Raw genomic sequence first — 21,373 nt, forward strand, 5'->3', positions numbered from 1 at the left:
ATAACACGATGGAAGCGGTAACTAGATTGGCTCATAGAAGCTTCGATCAACTCATAATCCCTAATTCCTGTTCAACACTCACAATTTGTCCACGTACAGCCCCCATTGGGCGGAGAATATAGCATGCACAACGTCGATCAAGCTCGTATCGGCCTGTGCTAGCCTCAAGTTTCAGATACAGTGCAGCAACGTTGCCTTGGAATTCAACGGTCAACGCCAAAGAAGATTCTGGCGCAGCCACAAAGAATGCATCAGTTTTTGTGACAAGCGGTCAGATCTGCTCCCCGACAGATCCGGGGAAGTATCCAACTTGTTGAACTACCGAGCTGAGGACCATGTTTTGACTTTGGATTGGTAGCGATCGGCATTGGAAATTGGGGCGACCTATGACGGATGCCATGTCTATGAGCTGTAAATAGATCTTGGGGGTGGATATGCAAGGGTTTTCGTTGTTTGTATCCATTCACGTTGGACATGCATGAATAATATGATATTAGAGTTGAGAGTTGTATATGTATATAAAGGGATCACCGACTCTTCAACTGAATCCTTTCTGCTCTCCTATACTCAACTCAACCCCATCCTGAAAACAACCAATCTATACTCCTAGATAACTTCACAACCATCAACATGCGCTTCTCTATCGCCGCCGCTTCCGCCGCTCTCCTCGCTCTCGCTGAGGCCCGCATCACCGGTATCAAGGTCCCCAAGGAGATCGCAGTCGGTGAGCCCTTCGAGGCCATCATCGTTCGTGAGAACTACATCCAAAGCGTCTTCGACTCCTCCATCGTCTTTGGCTATGCTCCTGAGTCTCAATACCCCGGCACCATCGGTCAAGTCGCCAATTCCTTCGCCCTCGGAAAGAGTATGTTTCCCAGTCCTAATCTACCCTCTATTTCTCTTGATCTAGTTGCTAATACAATAAACAGAGGAGTCTAACAAGGTTGAGCCTCTGAAGAAGAAGCTCACCATCCCCGAGGGCGCTACCAAGGGCAAGGGCCTCGTCACCGCTGCTCTTCTCAGCATCTACGGTGCTTCTGGAAGCCCTACCATCAGCGAGTACAATGTCACCGTCACTTTTGGTGACAAGACTAGCAAGGAGTATGCTAGCTCATCATGAGTTGTTAGAGTTTGATGAACTATGTCAGGGGATAAAACCTTGACGTGGTGGTGTTGAATATGGAGACTGGATGGGGATCGTCTTGTGTAGACAAGTCAAATTTCCCTGGTCTGCAAATGAACTGTTTATATCTTCTTATCACATTTTGCATATTAGAACATAGACCTTGCTTATGAAAATATTTGAGTATATAAATCCTGATGCCTATCCTATACTCTTCTGTGCTTCCTTCTTTGTATTAGCGATGGAACTCACTTATTCATCAATATTAGATAGCAGGGACATGAACAATTGCTTATATAGGCAATAGGCAAGTAGTTTAAATAGGGTATCACTCTATAGAAAAAGGACAAATTTGAATTAACCTCCCTAATGCTTGTGTCCGGGTTTCTTGGCCTGTATACCATTGGCGCTGCCCCAGACACTGTCACTCACTTTGGCTGGGATCTTGCGTCCACGAAGGCGTTGGTCAATCAACCACATGCCAACAACAAACTCTGCACGTCCCAGAACGCCTCGTCCCTTACGGTCAACCAAGTCCCATACCTCGGCCAGCTCATCTGCTGGTAGACGGGACCGCTTCCAAATTTCTCGAACAACTGTGTTGAGAACATACTCTGAGGGGTCTCCGTTCATTGCATCGAGAGGTGCGTTGGGCAAGTCAAGGAACAAGCCACGATTTGAGGCCCAAACTGCTTCATATCGTTTCCGCTCTCGTGGTGTTACTTCTTCTCTCCACTTCTTTCGCGAACCTTCGTGGTGCGCGTGCTTTCCTTTATGAAGCTTCAAACCCTTCTTTTTGTGTCGATCTGTGTCCTCTTCTAGAGGCTTGGGCGGCTGCCGTAAAGTCTGCATCATGCGAGGTGATTTTTGCCTTCGAGGTAATGGGGGCGCTAGACTGCCTCCCGTATTGTGTGGTGTAAGACGAGCAGACGCAAGCGAACCAGCCACGATGGCGCTCGTGAGAGACTCGAGTGGGAGGCTTGTGGCTGATGAGCTTTGAAACTGGCTGCGTCGAAAATCTCGAGTCGGTGATGGCGGAACACTACCCGTGAAATGCCTCTTTACAGGCATCACCGGAGGAGATTCTCTTACAGGCGACTGAACAGATGATGCAGACACGAAGGTATCGTCCGAAGACACTGTCAGTGCCGATGTCGGCCGTGCTTCTGTAGGAGTAGGCGGAGTTGTCCTTGGACGAGACAGTCGAGGTTCGAGTGGGGGAGCGGAGCGTTTTTGTGTGATAGTTGGGGACTTTCCATGTAAGACGCTCTTAGACTCGGCCTTTGGTTTGCTTGTCCCTCTAGGCTGCGGTGGTGTCGGGGGTCGCTGTTTTGGTTGTTCCCTAGGTTTGGGATTGCGCTTCTGAGGATCCGGCGATGGCGTCGGCATAGGGTTGGTTGCATGACGAGTAATAATCTGAGGTGGTGTCTTTGGTCTCATAAATGACTTTGGACTCAAAGCTGGGTTCGGACTCAGAGCAGGATTGGGGCTCAGAACTGGCTTGGGAGGAAGCACTGGCTTAGGCGACAATACCTCCGGAGCTGGTTTGATGGGTGTCCGAGGCTCCGGTGTCAACGGTTTTGGCTTTGGCTTCGGCTTAGGTTTCGGTTTGGTTTCCAGTGAAGGTCTCTCCTGTTGTTGCGTTATCCCCTCTTCTGAGATGCCATCGACCGGTTCTTTAGGCACTTTGGCTGGGATTCGTTTGGGAGAGCTTCGTTTCACGGGGTCACCCGCGCGGCTTTGCTCAAACATTGAGATAAGTGATCCTGTAGGCGCAATAGGCCCTGAGTCAACAATATCACCACTGCTTGACAAACCTTCAACACTCGTCCTCCTCCGTGGTGTTCGCGCCTTAGGGCTCGGACTAGCACTTCGACTTGCTGCCAGCGTGGCAGCTATGAAGCTTGCGCTCTTGGGATCTGTGCCTCCCCTAGCTGCACTCGGATGAAGCTGGCCCGGACTATGGCCCAGCTGTCTCAGCCTCGCCGCTATTGATCCCCCATTTTGTCCATATTGTTCGTTGTCGATTGTGCTTCCGCCTGTGCTCTGCGCGCCGAGGTTCTTGGTAGGGCTTCGAGGACGTCCGGCTGATGTCGCAGCAGTTAAGGCGCCATTGTCCTTCTGGGGAGGTGGAGGGGCGGGTTTGGTCTTGTTGAAGGCGAGTGTTGCGCCCCTGAGGGCAGCGGCAGCATCGGAAGAGCCCGTCGTATGGGCAGCGACGGGAGTCATCACCGTCACGGCGGCATTGACATTGAATGTTGAAGGAATGCGTTATGAGGTCATCCAAGGTTTTGTTCAATAGGGGTCGTAATCAGGGGTCGGATATATAAGATATACTGAAGATTTGAGGTTGTTGATTGATGAGGAAAAGGTGAGATATTAGATCGGATAAGATGTTGCATAGATCACGAGTTGAAAGTTTTGAGTCGGGGTCTGAGACTTGAGACTGCAGGGTTCACGTCAACGTCTCACGTCTCGCTCGCGGCTGCAACGGAACCTCAGTAGAGTTCATTGAGAGCAGCCGCGAATTCCAGGGACCTTTAGCGGGATGTTCCACTTGTAGCACAGAGGTCTCGGGCCACTCAAGGGCGCTAGAGCCTCTACTGGCTTAGCCGACATAAACGGTCGACAGCGCTGGCAGGACAAAACCCCTGGCTATTTTTGGCAGCACAAGACCCAGATCACGGGGTTACCAAGGAGACGGGATAGCTGCATGTCATTGAGTCGCTGAGATTCGTAATCGTAACTCTACGACAATTACCTCGCTTACTTGATTATCTGCGGAGTAATAGGCCTGCCAATTCTAACTAATTCCGCTATTTCTATTCAACTTTCTGATCTGGTTTCTTCTTCTATCTGCTATCGAAGAATAATTTGCAGAAGTCAGCTCCTCGTTCTGCGTCTGCCCTGTCGTAGAACAAGCTCATCTTGTTTCCAACACAGCTATTACCTAAGTCCAGTTTCCCCTCACATACAGCAATGTCTATTACTTAGAGTCCCAGGGAAGGTAGCAAAACTCAGGACCCTTACCCTAGTTGATGAAAAAGACTAAGGCCTTCTAAGCCAGTTTTGAGTTTACCTAAATCTTTTTATGACTTAGGATAAAGGTCCTGAGTCTTCCTGTTTCCTCAGCAGTCTTCATCTTGATCATGCAACATCACCACTGAACCATCTAGACCACCCATCCACTACCCTCCTTTCAAATTATGCTTTTATCTGATCCGAACAAGGCATGTCTATCAAACGAAGTCACGAGCTTAACACACACAAGAGTTGAGAAGTGAAACTAGTCGCAGCCATTAATATGAGCTAGTCCAACACAGGACGATACAAGTAAGCACTTAAAACGCCTTCTATCGCTCTCCACCAATCCAGAACAATACCCTCCCTTTTTCGTATGCTTATTTATACTTGACGGTTCCATCGCCCATCTCATGAATCTGAGCAGTATTTGAATCGGGAGCTTCAACCAGCACTGGAGCTCCTGGGATGGGAGGTGAAGGACTGTGTTGCCAGCCCTGAGGAGGCGGTGATCCAGTGTGCCATTCCTGGTAAGGATGCATGTGTTGTTGTTGAGGGGCCATTCCATACGGCATTTGTGGCTGCGTGTGCGCTTGGTCTGACATTAATGGCTGAGCTGCTGCTTTCTTCTTGTTGTCTCGTCGACGGATGAAGAAGATGATGAGGCCCACGGCAACGAGAATGGCGACGCCTCCAACGACACCGCCAGCAATAGCGCCTACGGGTGTACTGCTTCCACCGTTGTCTTTGTTTTCTTCACCGTCGTCGTTTTGGGGTGCGCCTGTGACTGTTGTGGTCGATGCTGCGGTTGTTGACTTTGATGAGGCTTCGGTAGTGGATTCTTCTGTGCTTGATGCTTCGGTGGTGGCCAGAGCTGGGAAGACGTCTACGCCTAGTGTTGATTGTTCGAAGTCGCTTACACCATCAGGGAAGTTCATGCTGCTGAAGCCTGATTGCGTATGGCAAGGGTACTTCTCGATGTTGTTGGGGAAGTAGATGGTGTAACACTCCGTCTTTGTGTCGGCAGTACTGTTCAATTAGATCAGCAAATGCCTCAATTGTGAAACTCGGACTTGACTCACCATTTCTGAATGTTTGTGTTCCGTCTACAGTCCACATCACACTTATCCGGGTTCAAGGCATCGACACTGTTCATACAAGCCGTCTTGAAGTCCCTCTCACCACAAAACGCAACATTGTACTTGTCATTCTCGTACATACACTTCACACCGCCAGTACATGTGAAGAAGAAAGATGTGTTTGGTGTGTAGAAACCACAAGTGTTGTCCGGGGCGACAGTGATGCTGAGAGTCTCAGTAGTTGCGTCTGCGCGTGCATATACATGACGGATAGCACGAAGTCTTGCCGGCGAAGTAGGTTCCGGTGCTGAGGGTGGTAGATCAAACTCAAGAGCACTCGTCTTGTCAAGAGAGAAAGATACAAGAGCAGCCACAGCTAACCATCTCATCGAGGAGCCCATTTCTAAAGTTGATATACGGAGAATTGAACAGAAGCCAAGACCGGAGGGTGTAAGAGAGGAAGACAGGGAGGTAGTGAGAGAATTCAAGAAATTGGACGACAACCCTTATGAAGGATTGCCTTTCGAATCGACTAGGAATCAGCCCTGCCACCATATCTAGCACATAAAAGAGCCAATCATTCAAAGTCAGCCCATCTCTCGAAACACAGCCAGCCTTGGCCAACGGCCTTAGCTCATTACAAGTGTGAACGGCTGAGGAGCTAAGAAATTAACCATAAGCGCTTATTGGCGCCATCAAACTGAATTGGGTATGTAGCCCATCTATACCCAAAATATGCTAGTCAGAAGCCAAGTCTCGACCTCTCAATAGAGCTGTGTAACTTGAGCCTTGGTCAAACATGACACTCTCATGTCTTGAGTTTTGTGGGTAAAGCTACTCCTTCAAAATCTAACTATCTCTTGAGCTGAAGTTCTAGAGTAATTCTAAAGACGGGTATTTCTCAGAGGCCAGTTCGTGGCTTGGTGTTGAGGAGGATGTGCATCAGTTGCAAGGATGATATTTCTGGCCCCCAAATATCGTCACCAAGATAAATGACAAGCAAGGAAATCCTTCTGCCTCAATCAATCAATCATCACAGCGCTATATGTGGCAATTAGCCTGACATCGTTTCTGTAGCTAGCTCAGAACTGAGTACAAACGACCCTCTCATCTTGTTTTCGAGTCAACTCTTCAAGTTGTTGTGTTCTGACGACAAAGACTCACTTCTTGTTACCTGTCCCGTCCATTGCTAGAGCCCCGGATATAATGCTGAGCAATTCTTGGGCATCTCATCTCCCAGTGCTGATCCTGACATTGTTTCAATCATTCCCTATGCTCAATCAGGGGAAATACCCGAATCTACGATCTCAGCCCTGCAAGGTGCGGATGCCATTACCCGTTCGCAGCCACAAGTCAGTCCGAATCAACATTAAAACCCCATGGATTCCTCTTCGAGATAAGTATTTCAATGCTATTTTAGACTTGCACATTCACAGATAGTCATCATTGAGAGACTTTTGAGGATGAGTTTGTAGTTTTTACGGTGCAGCATTACAGGACATGGGGAACCCAGTGCTACCCTTCTTGATTCAACACTATAGGTTGCATAACGCCGCTTTGGTAGATACAAAGCCATATGTATTGGACATCGACAGATCAATTAGAGCACCATCATGCCAAAAAAGATTGGTAGCATGATGCACTTTAAACTCTGCTTTTCAGTTCGACCGGCAGCGGCCGTGTAATGAAATGACTTCGGCTTACAGATCTGGCTATCAATCAACCTCACTTGCATCATATCACGGTCAATTATTCTAATAAAGACGGCCTAGTTGTGACAAGTAGCGTTGAGCTCAAGCACAATGCATTGTCCATATAGAATACAAATCATCTTCGGCTATAGCTATAGGTTTAGGTATCTCTCGCACCTTACTACCACTCTCGTCTACACTCCCCCATCAAGCATAACTTTCGGCGTCGTCATGAATACATTTCTGTTACATATTGTTTCAAGCCACAAGTCCACTGTATCTCAGTCGCAAAGCAGAGCAGATACCAAGTGTCAGTCATCTAAAGTGGACTCCTTTCTTTCTTATTCTTTATTTATGGCACCTTTTTCTAGTTCTTCTCGCGATCCTCCTTCAGTGAAACAATGCGATTGAGCACGATCTTGTCATCTGTGCTATCCGAGTCCATAGCCTGCAGAATTGTTAGTTATAGATTGTTGTCCAGGATAATAAATACTCACAAAATAGGCAACACGCATGGCCTGGAATCGAACACTCTCGGGGCCACTAGCCTCGCTCGTCTCACCAGCGGTGACAGGCCAGGGAGCTCTCTCGCGCACCTCCTTGAAGCCCTCCTCAACCAGGGCCTCGGGATAAACAACCTCGCTGTTGGGGTTGACATCGTTCAAGAAGCCGCCCTCAGCGGCTGTGGGATCGTCAGACTTGAACAGAGCGCTATGCACTCGGGCTTCCAGCTTGATGGAGCCCTCAGGCACCCACTGGATGTAAGTCTTGGGCTTGCTCTCCTTGTCGAACACGGCCTTAATGCTGGTAACTTTGCCTGACTCGTCCTTCTCGAATGAAGTGGCCTTGATAGGGTGAGGAGCGTTGAGAAGACCAACAGTCTTTCCAGGGGCAAGTCGGAAGTAGCCCTTGATGTCCTCCTCTCGGAAATCGGAGCGGTCAATGTAAACGGTCTTGGTTAGGCGGACCTTGTGTGTACCGAACTTGGGGTCCTTGGGTGAGTAGGGAACCTCGAGCTCCTGGGTCTCTTCCAAATCCTCAATGACGATGGGGACAGGATCCAGGACAAGCATGAGTCTTGGTACTGTGTTCTCGAGGTATCGGCGAACGGTCTGCTCGAATCGAGCAATCTGGATGATTGTCTTGGCTGTGGTAACACCAAGCTCGTTGATGAAGGCCAAAAGAGCACCAGGAGGAATACCTCGGCGCTTGATAGCAATCAGTGTGTACAGTCGAGGGTCGTCCCAGCCACGAACAATTCCACCCTCGACCAGCTTCTTGAGAGCTCGCTTGCTCATAATGGTTCCACTAACATTAAGTCGGCCTGTTGTCTGTTAGCATTTCATGGAAACTCAACGCAATGGGGAACTCGTACCAAACTCTCGCTGCATAGGCTCGTAAACCTCGAGAGACTTGTTCAACCACTCGTAACTTTCACGGGACAGAATGAACTCGGTCGTGCACAGACTGTGAGTAATACCCTCGAAGCTATCGCAAAGGCAGTGTGTGAAATCGTAGGTAGGGAAGATCTTCCACTCGGGAGCTCGGTGGTGAGGCTTCTGCTTCTTGGGTATTCTGTAGGCTGCAAGATCCCACATCTGGGGGTTTCCGCTTGTGATGTCCTGCTTCATGCGGAGGAAAGCGGTCTGAGGCTCGTATTTTCCATCATGCATGTCCTGGAACTTCTGGAGATTTGTCTCGACATCCTGTTCGGCATGCTTGCATCGATAACGGGGACCCTCCTTTCCTTCCTTTCCACCGCGCTGGAGCTTAATCTCGGCCTCGTTACAATGGCAGACGTAGGCCTTCTCCTTCTTGATGAGCTCCTTGGCGAGATCGAAGAGCTTCTGGAAGTTGTCGCTTGAGTGGGTGATGGCACTGGGCTCAAAGCCTGTATTAATATGAGGTTAGAATCAGTCGGTTTCAGGATCACGGATCCAGGATGCCCACCAAGCCATCTGATAATCTTAAGGATCCATTCAAAGTAAACTTCCTCCTCTTCGTCGGGGTTCGTGTCGTCGAATCTTTTCTTGTTAGCTAGGGACAAAGCACTTGTCAGACAGTATCATACCGAAGAATCTACCACATATTAGCACTATGAATCACAACAGCCCGCTCCCAAGCTTACCGTCTTGCCACCATGATAGCGAGCAAAGCCAAAGTCAATGGCAATAGCCTTAGCGTGACCCAAATGAAGATATCCGTTCGGCTCGGGAGGGAATCGAGTAACTACAGGCTTCACAGGTCGCTCCTTGTAAACGTCGGCGAGGAAGCCCTGCTTGAACATAGCGTCGGGGTCGAGCTGGGTAGGTTCCTGGACCTTAGGCTTAGGCGCAGCAGGCTTAGGGTTAGCCTCCTTGTTCTTCGCTTTCTCCTCTCGCGAGGCCTGGGCAGCAGCCTTCTTGGCTCGCTTTTGAGTGCGCTTCTTCAACTCGTTGCGCGTGACCTGCTCTCCCGTCACCTCGTCAAGCACGAGCTTGACAGTGCCCTCGGTGACCTCAGCGACAGGGTCGGACATGATGTCAATTGGTGTAAGATCGTTAATCGGCTTCGTTCGGTATTTCTTATGTCGTTTTTCAGCAATTTAGAGAATCTCTTAGCTGTATTCGATGTTGAAGCTCGTGGTGGGGTTATTTTTGAAGATGGAAAGTTATCAAGAGATGTTGGTGGGGGAGGGGTGGAGGGGTCTTTTGGAGGACTGCAATTGGGCGGCATTGAGTCATAAGGGGAAAGATAAAAAGATAAGAGACGTCCGATATAACAAAGTGACGAGCATCAACTACCCAAGCTGGAGAACTTGACTCATAATTCTTTTTTTTTTTTTTTTTTCGTTTGTTTGAGATATGACTAGGTTGGGATGAAATTATCAGAAGATATTGGCCATGCCTAGGCAGCTATCGTTGAGCAGCGCTCTACATTGCCGTGCTTTTGACAGTCCCTATGATGATAATAGGATTAGCCGACAAGCACGATCGTTGCAACTAGAACTTGAGCATATGTCTCTGTATAGAATCAAAGAGTTCAGGCATGTAAGCGCAAGCGACATCGGGCATTGGGATCTATCGTAAATCTTCCATGAGAACAGGGTTTAATTGTCTTGTTCCTTCACTTACAGTTGTTGCGAACATTCGGTTTCCGCCAATCAACATGTTGCCTTGCTTACTTTTATTTTTTATTATCTTGAGAAGTTCCGAATGTCAGTTGATGGAGTCTTTCATCATGAGAGAGCCATATCGTCGATATACTCGAGCAAGCCAGCTACCCTGTAGCAACACCGGAACGTCGATTAGCCGGCAATGCGCATGATCGGATCGTCGCTGCTAGATGCTCGGTAATTCGACACTACCTATTATCCGAGAAGCTTAAGGTTATTCAAATCGTCGTCACATAGAAAGGGTTTACGCTTCCAAGTATGTTGGGAATCGGACTCTAATACGGTTTATCACAAAGTCACACCTGAGTGAATCCAAGCAAGACCAAAAGAGACTATTGTCTTGGATGTTGGAATAAAGCATGGCTGCTCACCCACGGCACAGGGAATCGGATTCCTTATCCGGTATCATATGCAGATTTGGCCCCATTTGATGTTTGGATAGCTGTCTGAATGATATATGGGGGAAAACTTCAGGTACAAAATCGACGACTTAAACACTCGATTTACCATATATTTAAGTCTATGCGTCGTACCAGCGAAAGGCACTATCATGGTCGGAAAGTGGGTGTTGATCCGGGGAGGATCGCGATGGTAAACTGCTTCATCCTGGTAGGATTCAATATTTCGAATTTGTTTCCAACGTCCAGCGGCCGAAACGAACTTTTTCTTGGGAATCTACAATTCGGCTCACGGAATCATAGACATACTGAAGAGCTACGGGAATATTCATGTGAAGGATGAGTTGTCGCACCAAATTGAAGTGAGCTTTTATTGACGATTTTCGTCATCAAGTAGTAGACTCGCACACTACCTATGGCTCAATTGTGAGAGGCTCAAAGTGTCACAGCGTTAAATCACTATCACAGCTGCTGCGGGGAAAGTTGCAACGGTTCAATGGCGCAAGGCGGAGTTTGAGTTTCTGCTCAATATTCCCCGTGAGACAATAAGTTGATGGTGGTTGGCATCATACCAAGAGACGATGGTGTAGATCTGACGAGAGTGGGGGTCAACTATAGGAATCATGAGGAGGTCCTAACTCGAGAGAATTGAGCGGGCGCTTTTACGTATTTAATTACAAGGGAAGTGGCAGCAGCCAAGGATTTCCGACATCCGAAGTCCCCGTTCACAGGCGTGGGATGCTCTCACTCAGCTCAGCGAACCAAGGCCCATCGCCATCCTCGAGGCCAATGTCGTGATATGGCTGACAGCAGTTACAAGGGGTACTTAACCCACATAGCGCAAGCTTGACCGCAAACTAGGCTCTAACAGGACGCCTAAATCAATCTCCCCGAAGATTTACTGTGGCGTCAATCCACCTGCTGTCGCTGTATAGCACCTGCTAGCCCAGCCCAGCCTCTGATAGCAAAGGGCCCTCGCACGCCATCGGCTGCTCGCCAGCTCGCCATGAGCAGGGCAGGGGAACTACCTGCAGAAGGGAAATCTACAGCGACGACCATGGAAGATCTCAACTTGGTTCTTGGACACAAGACCTCACGGAGTCTTGCTGATAGTGAGAGTCTTGCCAGCGCCAACCGAAGCAGCAACATGGGCTGTCGAGTCTGTCGCGCGAGAAAGGTAAGTGACGTATTTTTTTTTTTCAGTGTCTGATAAGAGAGTCATTCAACTCACATGCGATAAACCGCAGGTCAAATGCGACGGTCGGCCCAACGGCTGTCGCAATTGTGAACGTCTCCAACTCGAGTGTGTTGACGATGACGGCTCAAAGTCTGGCAGTCGGCGTGGATCAGTTCCTGTGTCCCTGAGGAAGATCAGGACTTATCGATCATGTACCAGTTGTCGCGTATCAAAGACTAAATGCGACGGCGACCGCCCGAGATGTTCACGATGTAGCGCCCGTAATCTCGAATGTCAATATGACGGAGGCTCGGCTCCTCGCTGGGCGCGCAACCTCAGCAAGGCACCAACTTCGGGCTCGACTGAAGAAGATTTAGAGTCCTCCTTGGATGCTTCCTCCATCGCTGGGGAGAGCCTGAGGTCACACAGTCTCATCCAGTCGCGGGAGAACGATGTCGCAACGTCTCATCGGTCAAGCACCAGAGATACCAGCAGCATTAATCCGCCCATAGACTTTTCCGATGATACCGAGTTGTCTATTCATTCATGGTGAGTCGATGCTTCATTCCCGAAGATCCGGGTCAATCCAGCTTACTTATCCCTCCTAGGCTTATATCACCAGATCTCCCATCTGGGAACAACATCCGTACCGTAGTCGACCATTATTTTGCCAACATTCATCCTCTTCGATGCTTTGCTTTTGTACATAGACCATCATTTGCTCGTCTGTTAGATAAGGGCTTCGAGTCTGATGACGAAAAGGCACTACTACACATTATTTGTGCGCAAGGAGCCAAGTATGTCCCTCAATCTGAACTATGTGAACATGGCACTAATTATCCAGATTCTATGCTCTATCCATCAATTTGGAGGACCAAGATGCGAAAGCGAGCCTAATCCGAGCTGCGGGTAACAGCTGGGCACAAAAGGCTGAAATGCTGGTTCTCACCAACTTTGGCAAGATTTCAGTCCAAAGGCTCATGGTAATTCTCAACCTAATGCTCGGGCTTACAGATGGCTAACATGTTTATTAAGACATGCATATTACTTTACGACTTTCATTTTAGACTAGGCGAATACACCCAAGCCCTGATGCTGAGTGGTCTCGCAGTCCGAATGGCTCACGCACTACAGCTCAACGTCGAGTTCTCACCCGACATCCTCTGCGCAGAGGCCAACGAGTCCTCTCCACCAGCCGTTGAGAAGGAGAGTCGTCGTAGACTCATGTGGGCCTGCTACATCCTAGATGCCTGGACGGGTAGTGGCGTTGATCAATTAACACTACTGCGTGAAGCCGATATTAAAATCCAGTTGCCATGTAACGAACGTAACTTCAGACTTCGGATCCCTTGTGTAACAGAGACGCTCGGTGTAGGACACGTTCTGCAATTCCTCCCTCCTGCGATTGTTCCACGAAGGCCGGCTTCCAACATGGGTATCATGGCTTACTACATCCGAATTGTCACCCTATGGAAACGGGTAGTCAGGTTCGTTTGAAACCCGGAATGCTTCTTGGACGGGCACCGACATCTAACTGAATACAGATACGTAAAGCATCTGAATACGAGCCCACCTCCATGGCTTCCTGAGTCCGACTTTGCAGCTCTTGATGCGGATTTGCGATCGTGGGGACGACATCTTCCCGAGTTCATCTCATACTCCACTGACACCATTTACGCACGCCTCGAATCCGATCAGCTCGGATCACTTGTCTTACTCCATTGCACATATCACCATAATCTTCTAGATCTTTACAGGATATCTATGCCTGACCTTTTCAAGCTGATCAAGCCTTTCTACTTCCCACCAAATCAGCAAGAGTTCCTGCAATCTTTGCAAGCCGATTGCTTTTATCATGCGAAGCAGATCTCAACTATCTTGGCCGAGGCGGTGCAACATGGTGCACGATATCTTGCTGATAGTCTCCTCCCCTGCTTTGCCTATGATAGTAGCCGTGTGATGTTGTACTACATTGCAAGGCTGCTTGACTTGAGTAGACCTGATGCAGAGACGATTGTTGTGGATGCCATCAATGCTGTGGAAAGCAACAGCAAGATCCTACGGACAATGGCGGCTCTGTTTCCACTCGCCGATTCTCTGGTATGTGGAATTTGAAGTGTAATATTTGTCGTGGGTTTTGCTAACTATGGTACTAGGCAACGACGACTGAAAGATGGCTAGCTAAGATTCGCAAGACTTTTGCCCAGGATGAGCATATGAGCGACCGTCCTCTACATGGTGACGAGGAAAGGTACGCAACCAAAACCCTCAAATCAGTTCAATACTAACAAGTACTTTCTAGGTCACCGATTTTGACTGGAAGCCCCGTCACTAGCAGTCCTGACGAGGCCATGGGAGCTCTTGGCCTCGCACGACTTGCGCAAGGCCAAAGCAGTGATATGAAACCGATAGACCGCGATGCTTGGAATAAGATGGAAAGCGGTAGTCCAACTGCGAGCAAAAGAGGAGCTGGATCAGTCTCTGGGGCGAGCAGTCAGCCCGAAATAACGCCCGCACGATCCAAACTACAGCACGAGCAGCCAGTATCTCAACGGACACCCCCAGGAGCTACGACTTCGCACATGGACCACCAGGCAGTAGATCTCAGCGATTTGCAGAACTACCTATCGTGGGATATGTATGGAATTATGGAGATGAATGACAATGGCTTGAAGGCTGGCATAGAAGACAACGGCATGCCATCCTGGAGTGCGATATGATCACAGAGCATCTAAGCCAAGGACGCTGTGATAGCACCAAGAGAACCAGATTCCGACGGCCATTTTAATGATCCGGATGTCGTTTTTATCGATTTACGATGGAAGAAAGATCGCGACACGAGGGACTCCGGGCCATCGATTTCGGAACATCGCCCAATGATTACAATGACACAAAGTGTAATGAGTATCACGCAATGCAGCGACAACGAAATGAGCTCGACGATATGGCAATGGAACGTCACGTATTGTCTTTGGTCTCAACATCCACTCCAGGAATTTCAAATGCGCAGGGCGTCTTGAAAAAGGCCGATGACTCTTAAGAGCACTTTTCGGGCCACCAATGGCCACCACGGTATGCTATTTGCTGCATTGATGACTATGGGATCTCCAGCAACTGATTGGAGCTTCTTGGACATGTCTGTTTGCCTTTTCTACAACGTATATGGGGGTTTTCTTGTTTGTGTTTGTGCTGCCTGTTCATTGTCATATGGGAAACTTGACATCGGAGCATTGGAGCATTGGGCACAGGATGGGTGCTTTAATAGATTTTCGATACCCGGTAGATATCAAGGTTGTTCTCAGGTCTTGCTAAAGATCGACAAACAAATGTGGACAGGATCCAGTGAAGGCATCGCGTCTTTCCCTGGGCGAGCTGAACTTCCCGTTTACGGTACAAATTCGGAGCGAGCGACAGTGAAATGCAGGGATTAAATCGATCGACCACGATCTGGACACACTCCGCTCAAGATGTGGACTCGTGAGAATGACGCAGAAGCACTTTAGCAACTGATAGACTAGCCTGTTTCACCAGATGGTGCGAAAAGCTAACTTAGCGAACAGCTACCGTGGGTAATGGCAAGAGTTTTTATGAAGGGAGGAATAGGCGACTCAATGATACGGACGGTTTGATTACAAGAGACAGCCTCGAGCGTTGGCTTCGAGCACGCACCAGCTAATACGTCAAGAGCTGGGAGGAGTGGGAAGACAATGGCAGATGTCATGGGGAGCTTGGGCCTCACGATAAATGATAAACAACCTAATCAATTAAACCTCGGAGATCGATTACGGTAGGGTTCATGGGGCCTCGGCGATGTGTGTGATGTGCTGCAGAGGATGGGACTTGAGGGGTAGCTATGGCAATGCCAGGGAACCCGCTGTTATGCTTCTTTGTTTACATGCGGAGTGAGTGGTAGTGGTGAGAAATAACGTTAGAAAGGATTCGAGGTACATAAGCCTGTTACAAACATCGACTACGGCTGCAGCTGCAGGTGCTCTTCGCCAATCGTAGGCTGAATTTTGAAACGATTGTTTACGAAAACCATGATTTCTTTGAAGACCAATCCATGGCGAAATGGATGGTAACAGGTAATCCGGGTAGCTGCTTTATGTGAAGATTGACTTTTTTTTGTTTTTCTTACCCCGTTACGACCATGGCAAGAAAACTCTGCTTGCGGCTCAACTTTCTTACTTTTCTTGTGACACGAACATCCATGGCCGTCTCGTCTTGTTTTTTCTGCTGCTTGCGGAGCCTTGATTCGCTTATCCTGTGAACTAGATATCGCTTCTGCACATGCATGTCAACTCAACTGAACTACTGTATGCAAGGAGTTGGAGTAAGACGCCGAACACACTTGCGTAAGGATGATATACGGACCACTGCGGGTTCGTGCTTGTCTTGCTAAGGCCTTATGTTTGTGTGATATTGGACCCATGGGGTAAAAACAAGGAACTTACAGTACCTGGATACAAGGAAGGGAGCTTTATTACTCCTCAAGGCTTAGTAGGTGATAAAGTGCCGCTAGACCGCTGGTTGAGATGTTTAAGCGAGAATAAGTTTGCACGTAAGACTTTGATCATTCGATCTCAAGGCGGAGCAGTGGAAACCGTCCTCAATTAAATCCCATCTTTTTCCTGGTTCTCGCATCGTGGACGGGCCAAAAGCTGCCCGTCCCTGGAAATCAGAGGGGCCAAGGGTGCTAGATGGGATTCCCACTTCAGGCCAATCACGGGCACTGACAGCTGGAGCTCAGTAGCAACAGGTGATCAGCCCGCGCTTCTACCAAGCTTTCAGTGGCCTCACAGCCCTGGAACATCCCTGCCAAAAGCGAGCTTCAGCGGGGTAAGCTTGCTTGAAACACTGGGGCGCCCCGAAATAGCCCGCCAATTACACATTCCCTGTACCGGAAGGGAGGTTGCTGTAGCAACTCGCCGCTTCCCATCGTTTACCATATTGCGCCAGATGCCGCCGTGAATACTTTCATGTTATGTCGCTAGATCCTCTGTCTATCTGACTTGACCTTGGACTCTCTCTTGTCTCAGCCGCTTTCAAGTCTCTCTCTCTTTTTTTTTCTCCAACTCGTAAATCCTTCATCACGAATCCGCTTTTGCGGTGCATGGCATTTGCACTCAATTTTCGCAAACCTCCAACTTCGCTTTGCGCATAGGATGCTATTCCCGCCTCGACGACTTCACTGCTCGATGACCACACGTGAGAGAAAGTAAACACCAACTGGACACACACGATTGCACACAACCCAATAAAACCGAGACTACGAATCACGCTGCACGCATTTTAAATATCCGTTACATACGTTTATTCGCAAGCACCTTTGTTCACCCCATTGCTTGTATATAGCATCGATACCGATCACGTTATCCCCTTAACGGCGAAAGTCGCGATACCAAGCAAAATGGTGGACACAAGTTACCTCGCGCAGCAGGTTAATAATAGTATTGCCCAGCTGCACGGTCTCTTTGATGAGATCGGTGTCCCTGATCATGAGCGCGAAGCTCGAGAATCTGAGGTATGTTTACTTGGTCGCAAAGCATATCGCAGCTCACTAACTTGAGCAGTTGTTCTCAGCATTGTCTGAAGCACTCAATAGCCAAGTGCGACTAGTCAATTCAGAAAAGAAGGAGATGGTCGACGAGGCAAAGAAGATCATTACCATGATTCACCAAATGGAGGCATCGTTGGACGATTCAAAACGTCGCCGCGACTACGAAGACGACGACGACTTGACCATCACATATCCTCTGACACAATGCCTCCAACAACTGAAGGAGAAGCATATACAAATCAGTCGCCTCCATAAGGAGCGCTTCGAGCAAGTTAAGAGTGCGTTCGCAGCTACAACCTTTGTCTTTCACTCACTAACATCACCTAGAACTCGTCGTGGCCCTTGAATCCTATTCCTCTCACCTGGAGCCCACATTTGTCCAAATCCCCTTACCGCCCACAGGGCCTAATCAGTCCATCCCTCCCAACTTTGACCTTTCTTCCACCTACGTTGACAAGCTTGACAATGAGTTCACACGAGTTTATGAGGAGTATTCTCGTCGCATCGCTACTGTTCAAGCCCTTGCCGACCAGACCATTGGCCTGTGGGCTGAGCTTGGCATTCCCCAAGCGCAACAAGATGGCGCCATCGTCAAGTACTATCGCGATGCTCCTGAGCAACTTGGTCTGCATGAGGAAGACATCAACCGACTCCGCTCTAAGCGCGACAGACTCTCAGATGAGAAGAAGAACCGCGAGAAGAAGCTCAAGGAGCTCAGATCTTCCGTCGAAGCTTTATGGATCAAGCTTGGTGTTGATGAGAGCGAGACCAAGCCATTCCTTAACGCGAACCGTGGCTGCGGTGTGCGACAGATCAATGAGTTTGAGGACGAGCTCGCGCGATTGAATGAGCTCAAGCGTCAAAACCTCCACCTTTTCGTCGAAGATTCCCGCATCAAGCTTCAAGAACTCTGGGATGCGCTATACTTTTGCGAGGATGAGATGCTTGAATTCACCCCTGCCTTTTCCGATGTCTACAGTGACGCTCTTCTGGAGGCCCATGAGCGTGAAATTGCCCGCCTGGAAGCTCTCAAGGAACAGCGGGCACCCACATTGGCACTCATCGATAGACACAAGAGTTTGATCCAGGAGCGCGATGATCTCGCTGCCTCCAGTCAGGACGCATCGCGGCTCATGGCACGCGGTCAGAAGGGTGAGAAGCGAGATCCTGGCAAACTGCTCCGCGAGGAAAAGATGCGAAAGCGTATCGCCAAAGAACTCCCTAAGATCACTGCCGATCTACGCAAGATACTTTCCAAATGGGAAGACGAATATGGGCGACCTTTCCTCGTGTATGGTGAGAGTTACTTGGATGAGATTGAGGCTTCTGATGGACCAAAGAAGGGCGCACTGCCGCCCCGTTCTAAGACACCAGCTGGTCCACCTCCCTCAACCATCAAACCACCCAAGTCTGTACCAAACCGAGCTGCCACCAAGTCTGCTCCTCCTCGATCCATGACCAAAACCCCTACAGCTGGCATGCCTCCCAAGCGACCTGGACACCAAGCTACGGGCTCCATTTCTAGTATACCTGGAAGCCCCGCAAGAAGTCCATCGCGAATTCCTGCTCGAGTTCCGCTATCAAACATGAAGCACGGGAACAACTCTCCCGAACGGCCTCGTGCTGAGTCGCGAGCTGATACCTTCCGACCCGGTCCCCCTTTGATGCGGGCACCTCCTCCGAAGATGCGTGACTTGATGGCTCGGGGCGATCTTGAAGCTCCTATGAATCCCTATAAGTCCATGGGCCTCAATTCCAGCATTGTTCGCCATGTTGAGCCTGAGGATGTATATGATGATCGTCCTCGAACAGCACGATCCAACTCCAACAATTCTCAGTATAGCAGCCATCCCAGCAACAATTCCCAGTTCAGCAGTCACCCAAGCAACAACTCTCAATACTATAGCGAAGAGAGCTTCCATGACCCATATTCCACCATCCGCTCACAAGGCTATCGTCCGATGGCCCCGCCAAGACAGATCTCTGGCAACTCAATGGCATCAACCAACATCTCTGGATCTGAAAACTGGGAGACATACGACGATAATAGCGAACCTGAGCTTGATGTTTCGGATGCCTACTACGCCAAGTTAAGGGCGACTCGCAATAAGCGGTTCTCACCTGAGCCAGGCCGACCCACGAGTAGCCAATCCAAGCGCATACGCGGCATACCCCCTACAGCATCATATAATGGGCCAGTGATGATTGACCAAGATGGTAACCGCATCATTTCAGGCAGTGAATGGACAGACGAGGATGCCTACTGAGCACTCCCCTGATTAGCCTTCACTCAACGTTTACCCATGAATGATGTCAAACGACCGTACCATTCTGAACGATGATGGATTCACGCAAGCTTTTCATGATGATGCAGGCATCTCGCGACGATCTTGAGTGAGCAAGCGAACAACAGAACGCCGCAGAACCACGGCCTGTCTAGTTGCAACGTTGATGCACGACTGAATGCCTCTACGATAACGCCAGACAGGCGTCTTGTCACAGTTCCACCTCCTTTGGACATCTTTTGCCAACGAGCTCTTCTTTTTTTTTTTTTTTTTTCCATTTTCACTATTCTCCATAGTCACTTCTGACTGGCTAAGTTACATCTCGCCGGGCCCGACGCCAGGATTTTTTGTATTCTTCTTTTTTCTCTTTCTTCTAGCTTGAGCGGGATATTGTACACAGGCTCCCCGCCTACAGAGTGAGGGCCTTCCAAGTGAGTACTTGCTGGCCCTAGGATAATGTGAGATGTGCATAAGGGGGTCGAGGGCGCTGGAAAACTGGATTAGGTAGGGATGGCAGGCGTCCAGGATCATTGGCGTTTAATGTATATCCTGAGTAGGTCGAGCTGCTCGACTATATTCTCAACAATGCTATTTGTCTTGGTTTTGAACGATTGTCCTTGCAAATGTGAAGTCATAATATCTGTAATTTCTGTTAAGCTATAGGGCTCCGGCAAAAACGTTGTCAGGAAGCTCTCCCGTAACATTGAAGACTAGCGTGATTCCAGACTGCCCGATATTTGTGTTAGATTGAAGCGATTGGCCTACAGAAGCCTGATCGCTACTGTGTAAACGTTTCCAATGCCGCTTCCAAACGCAAGTGTCAATAGTTCTCCAAGCCCGTTCCCTTAGGGGCTCGCTGAAGTCGTTTGCTACAGGGTAAGGAGTTACGACTGCCTACCCTGCGTCTGGCATGCACACTCAAATTCCTAAACCGAGGCTTCAGAATATACCTGCTGATAGAATCTTTTAAACGAGACTGACGTCTAAGAAGACATAAAAATCAAGATCGTATTTTTGCGCCCCCTAGTTGGCATTAGGGATAGGTTCCAGTGCGCGGACGTGAAGCGTTGTCGCAACAAACCTCGAAGTAGTACGGTCTTATTGTCCTTGTACGCTATAGCCTACCTTAATTTATTATAAGTAGGTCGTTAACTTAATCAAGAGATGCACATTCCTTCTTGGCCATAAAATTGACCTTGATCAGCATGTTCAGCATCCCCGACCACATGCAACGTTGTTGGCGATGATATAGCCTCCATCCAGCATCAGATACGGGATCTATATTTGACAAGCGGTGGACGAAAGGCCCGGATAAGGCAAGTGATGTATGATCGGTTTGCTACAAGAGTTGCATCTGGAGATGTAACATGGATCTATTTGTTTCAGATTCCGCTGCAAGGTTGAATTCTTCAGCTCTCCATGCCATGGCACAGCTCAACTCACCGTTTATCTACGGTGGATGAACTATTCCAACAAAGGAAGAGCTCGTTTGGTTTGGATGCCACAACTGCGTTTTAGCGCCAGGGGTAAATTTCCGAACTACTAATACTTTTCACAGCATCTTGATTGGACATATCCTTTTTACTGCGTCTTGTTAGTTTGGGTGATGAGTTTGTTAGTAGTGGTGAGTGAAGCCTGAATTTTGTGAAGCGTAATTGTTTAACGATAGTATTGTTTAGATTCAGAATAACCTTTGTCTTACTATTAATTAATAGAGTAAATAGTCTTGTCAATTAAGCATAATAAAATACAAGCCATGTGCTGTTGAGTCATGTGATGGTGGCTGACCTAACATTTTCAAGACAGTTCATCGTCCTCCTACATCAACAAGTCAACTTTCAATCACCCATATTGCTTTTCAATCAATCGAGACTCGCTACCACTT

The 21,373-nt window shown here is 48.7% G+C and overlaps 6 protein-coding genes across 6 annotated transcripts; 3 read left to right on the plus strand and 3 right to left on the minus strand.

Annotated features, from left to right (window-relative positions):
- Positions 1-545: 545 nt before the first annotated feature.
- Positions 546-1,365, plus strand: FOBCDRAFT_224333 (uncharacterized protein). The gene is made up of 2 exons (XM_031184901.3): positions 546-865; positions 930-1,365. The coding sequence occupies exons 1-2, from the start codon at positions 631-633 to the stop codon at positions 1,118-1,120; spliced, it is 426 nt and encodes a 141-aa protein (XP_031040543.2). The 5' UTR covers positions 546-630; the 3' UTR covers positions 1,121-1,365.
- On the minus strand, positions 1,366-3,625 carry FOBCDRAFT_224334 (uncharacterized protein). Its single transcript, XM_031184902.3, has one exon. The coding sequence runs from the start codon at positions 3,350-3,352 to the stop codon at positions 1,490-1,492; it is 1,863 nt and encodes a 620-aa protein (XP_031040544.2). The 5' UTR covers positions 3,353-3,625; the 3' UTR covers positions 1,366-1,489.
- Positions 3,626-4,524: 899 nt separating this feature from the next.
- Positions 4,525-5,624, minus strand: FOBCDRAFT_293731 (uncharacterized protein; the record flags this gene model as incomplete). Its single annotated transcript, XM_031184904.2, has 2 exons — positions 4,525-5,173; positions 5,227-5,624. 2 exons carry the CDS (start codon positions 5,622-5,624, stop codon positions 4,525-4,527), a joined length of 1,047 nt encoding a protein of 348 aa, XP_031040546.2.
- Positions 5,625-7,015: 1,391 nt separating this feature from the next.
- On the minus strand, positions 7,016-9,553 carry FOBCDRAFT_319894 (tRNA synthetases class I, catalytic domain-containing protein). The gene is made up of 6 exons (XM_031184905.3): positions 9,043-9,553; positions 8,986-8,993; positions 8,865-8,938; positions 8,290-8,805; positions 7,412-8,238; positions 7,016-7,362 (listed from the first exon to the last, which is right to left on the minus strand). Exons 1-6 carry the CDS (start codon positions 9,430-9,432, stop codon positions 7,282-7,284), a joined length of 1,896 nt encoding a protein of 631 aa, XP_031040547.2. The 5' UTR covers positions 9,433-9,553; the 3' UTR covers positions 7,016-7,281.
- Positions 9,554-11,472: 1,919 nt separating this feature from the next.
- On the plus strand, positions 11,473-14,494 carry FOBCDRAFT_293733 (fungal-specific transcription factor domain-containing protein; the record flags this gene model as incomplete). Its single annotated transcript, XM_031184906.3, has 8 exons — positions 11,473-11,643; positions 11,714-12,192; positions 12,252-12,440; positions 12,488-12,626; positions 12,679-13,130; positions 13,188-13,743; positions 13,800-13,894; positions 13,946-14,494. The coding sequence occupies 8 exons, from the start codon at positions 11,473-11,475 to the stop codon at positions 14,361-14,363; spliced, it is 2,499 nt and encodes an 832-aa protein (XP_031040548.2). The 3' UTR covers positions 14,364-14,494.
- Positions 14,495-17,053: 2,559 nt separating this feature from the next.
- On the plus strand, positions 17,054-19,762 carry FOBCDRAFT_261238 (microtubule associated protein-domain-containing protein; the record flags this gene model as incomplete). The annotated part of the gene is made up of 3 exons (XM_031184907.3): positions 17,054-17,167; positions 17,217-17,481; positions 17,531-19,762. The coding sequence occupies 3 exons, from the start codon at positions 17,054-17,056 to the stop codon at positions 19,468-19,470; spliced, it is 2,319 nt and encodes a 772-aa protein (XP_031040549.1). The 3' UTR covers positions 19,471-19,762.
- Positions 19,763-21,373: the final 1,611 nt, after the last annotated feature.

The sequence above is a fragment of the Fusarium oxysporum genome, chromosome V, assembly GCF_013085055.1.
Source record: "Fusarium oxysporum Fo47 chromosome V, complete sequence".
Taxonomy (NCBI): domain Eukaryota; kingdom Fungi; phylum Ascomycota; class Sordariomycetes; order Hypocreales; family Nectriaceae; genus Fusarium; species Fusarium oxysporum.

Bases quoted from the DNA above. Each gene is read 5' to 3' on its own strand.
- FOBCDRAFT_224333 (XM_031184901.3), top strand. From the start codon at position 631: ATGCGCTTCTCTATCGCCGCCGCTTCCGCCGCTCTCCTCGCTCTCGCT. The intron at 866-929 runs GTATGTTTCCCA...TACAATAAACAG, and splicing joins TTCCTTCGCCCTCGGAAAGA to AGGAGTCTAACAAGGTTGAG.
- FOBCDRAFT_224334 (XM_031184902.3), bottom strand. From the start codon at position 3,352: ATGACTCCCGTCGCTGCCCATACGACGGGCTCTTCCGATGCTGCCGCT.
- FOBCDRAFT_319894 (XM_031184905.3), bottom strand. From the start codon at position 9,432: ATGTCCGACCCTGTCGCTGAGGTCACCGAGGGCACTGTCAAGCTCGTG. The intron at 8,239-8,289 runs GTACGAGTTCCC...AACAGACAACAG, and splicing joins GCCTATGCAGCGAGAGTTTG to GCCGACTTAATGTTAGTGGA. The intron at 7,363-7,411 runs GTGAGTATTTAT...ACAATTCTGCAG, and splicing joins CCATGCGTGTTGCCTATTTT to GCTATGGACTCGGATAGCAC.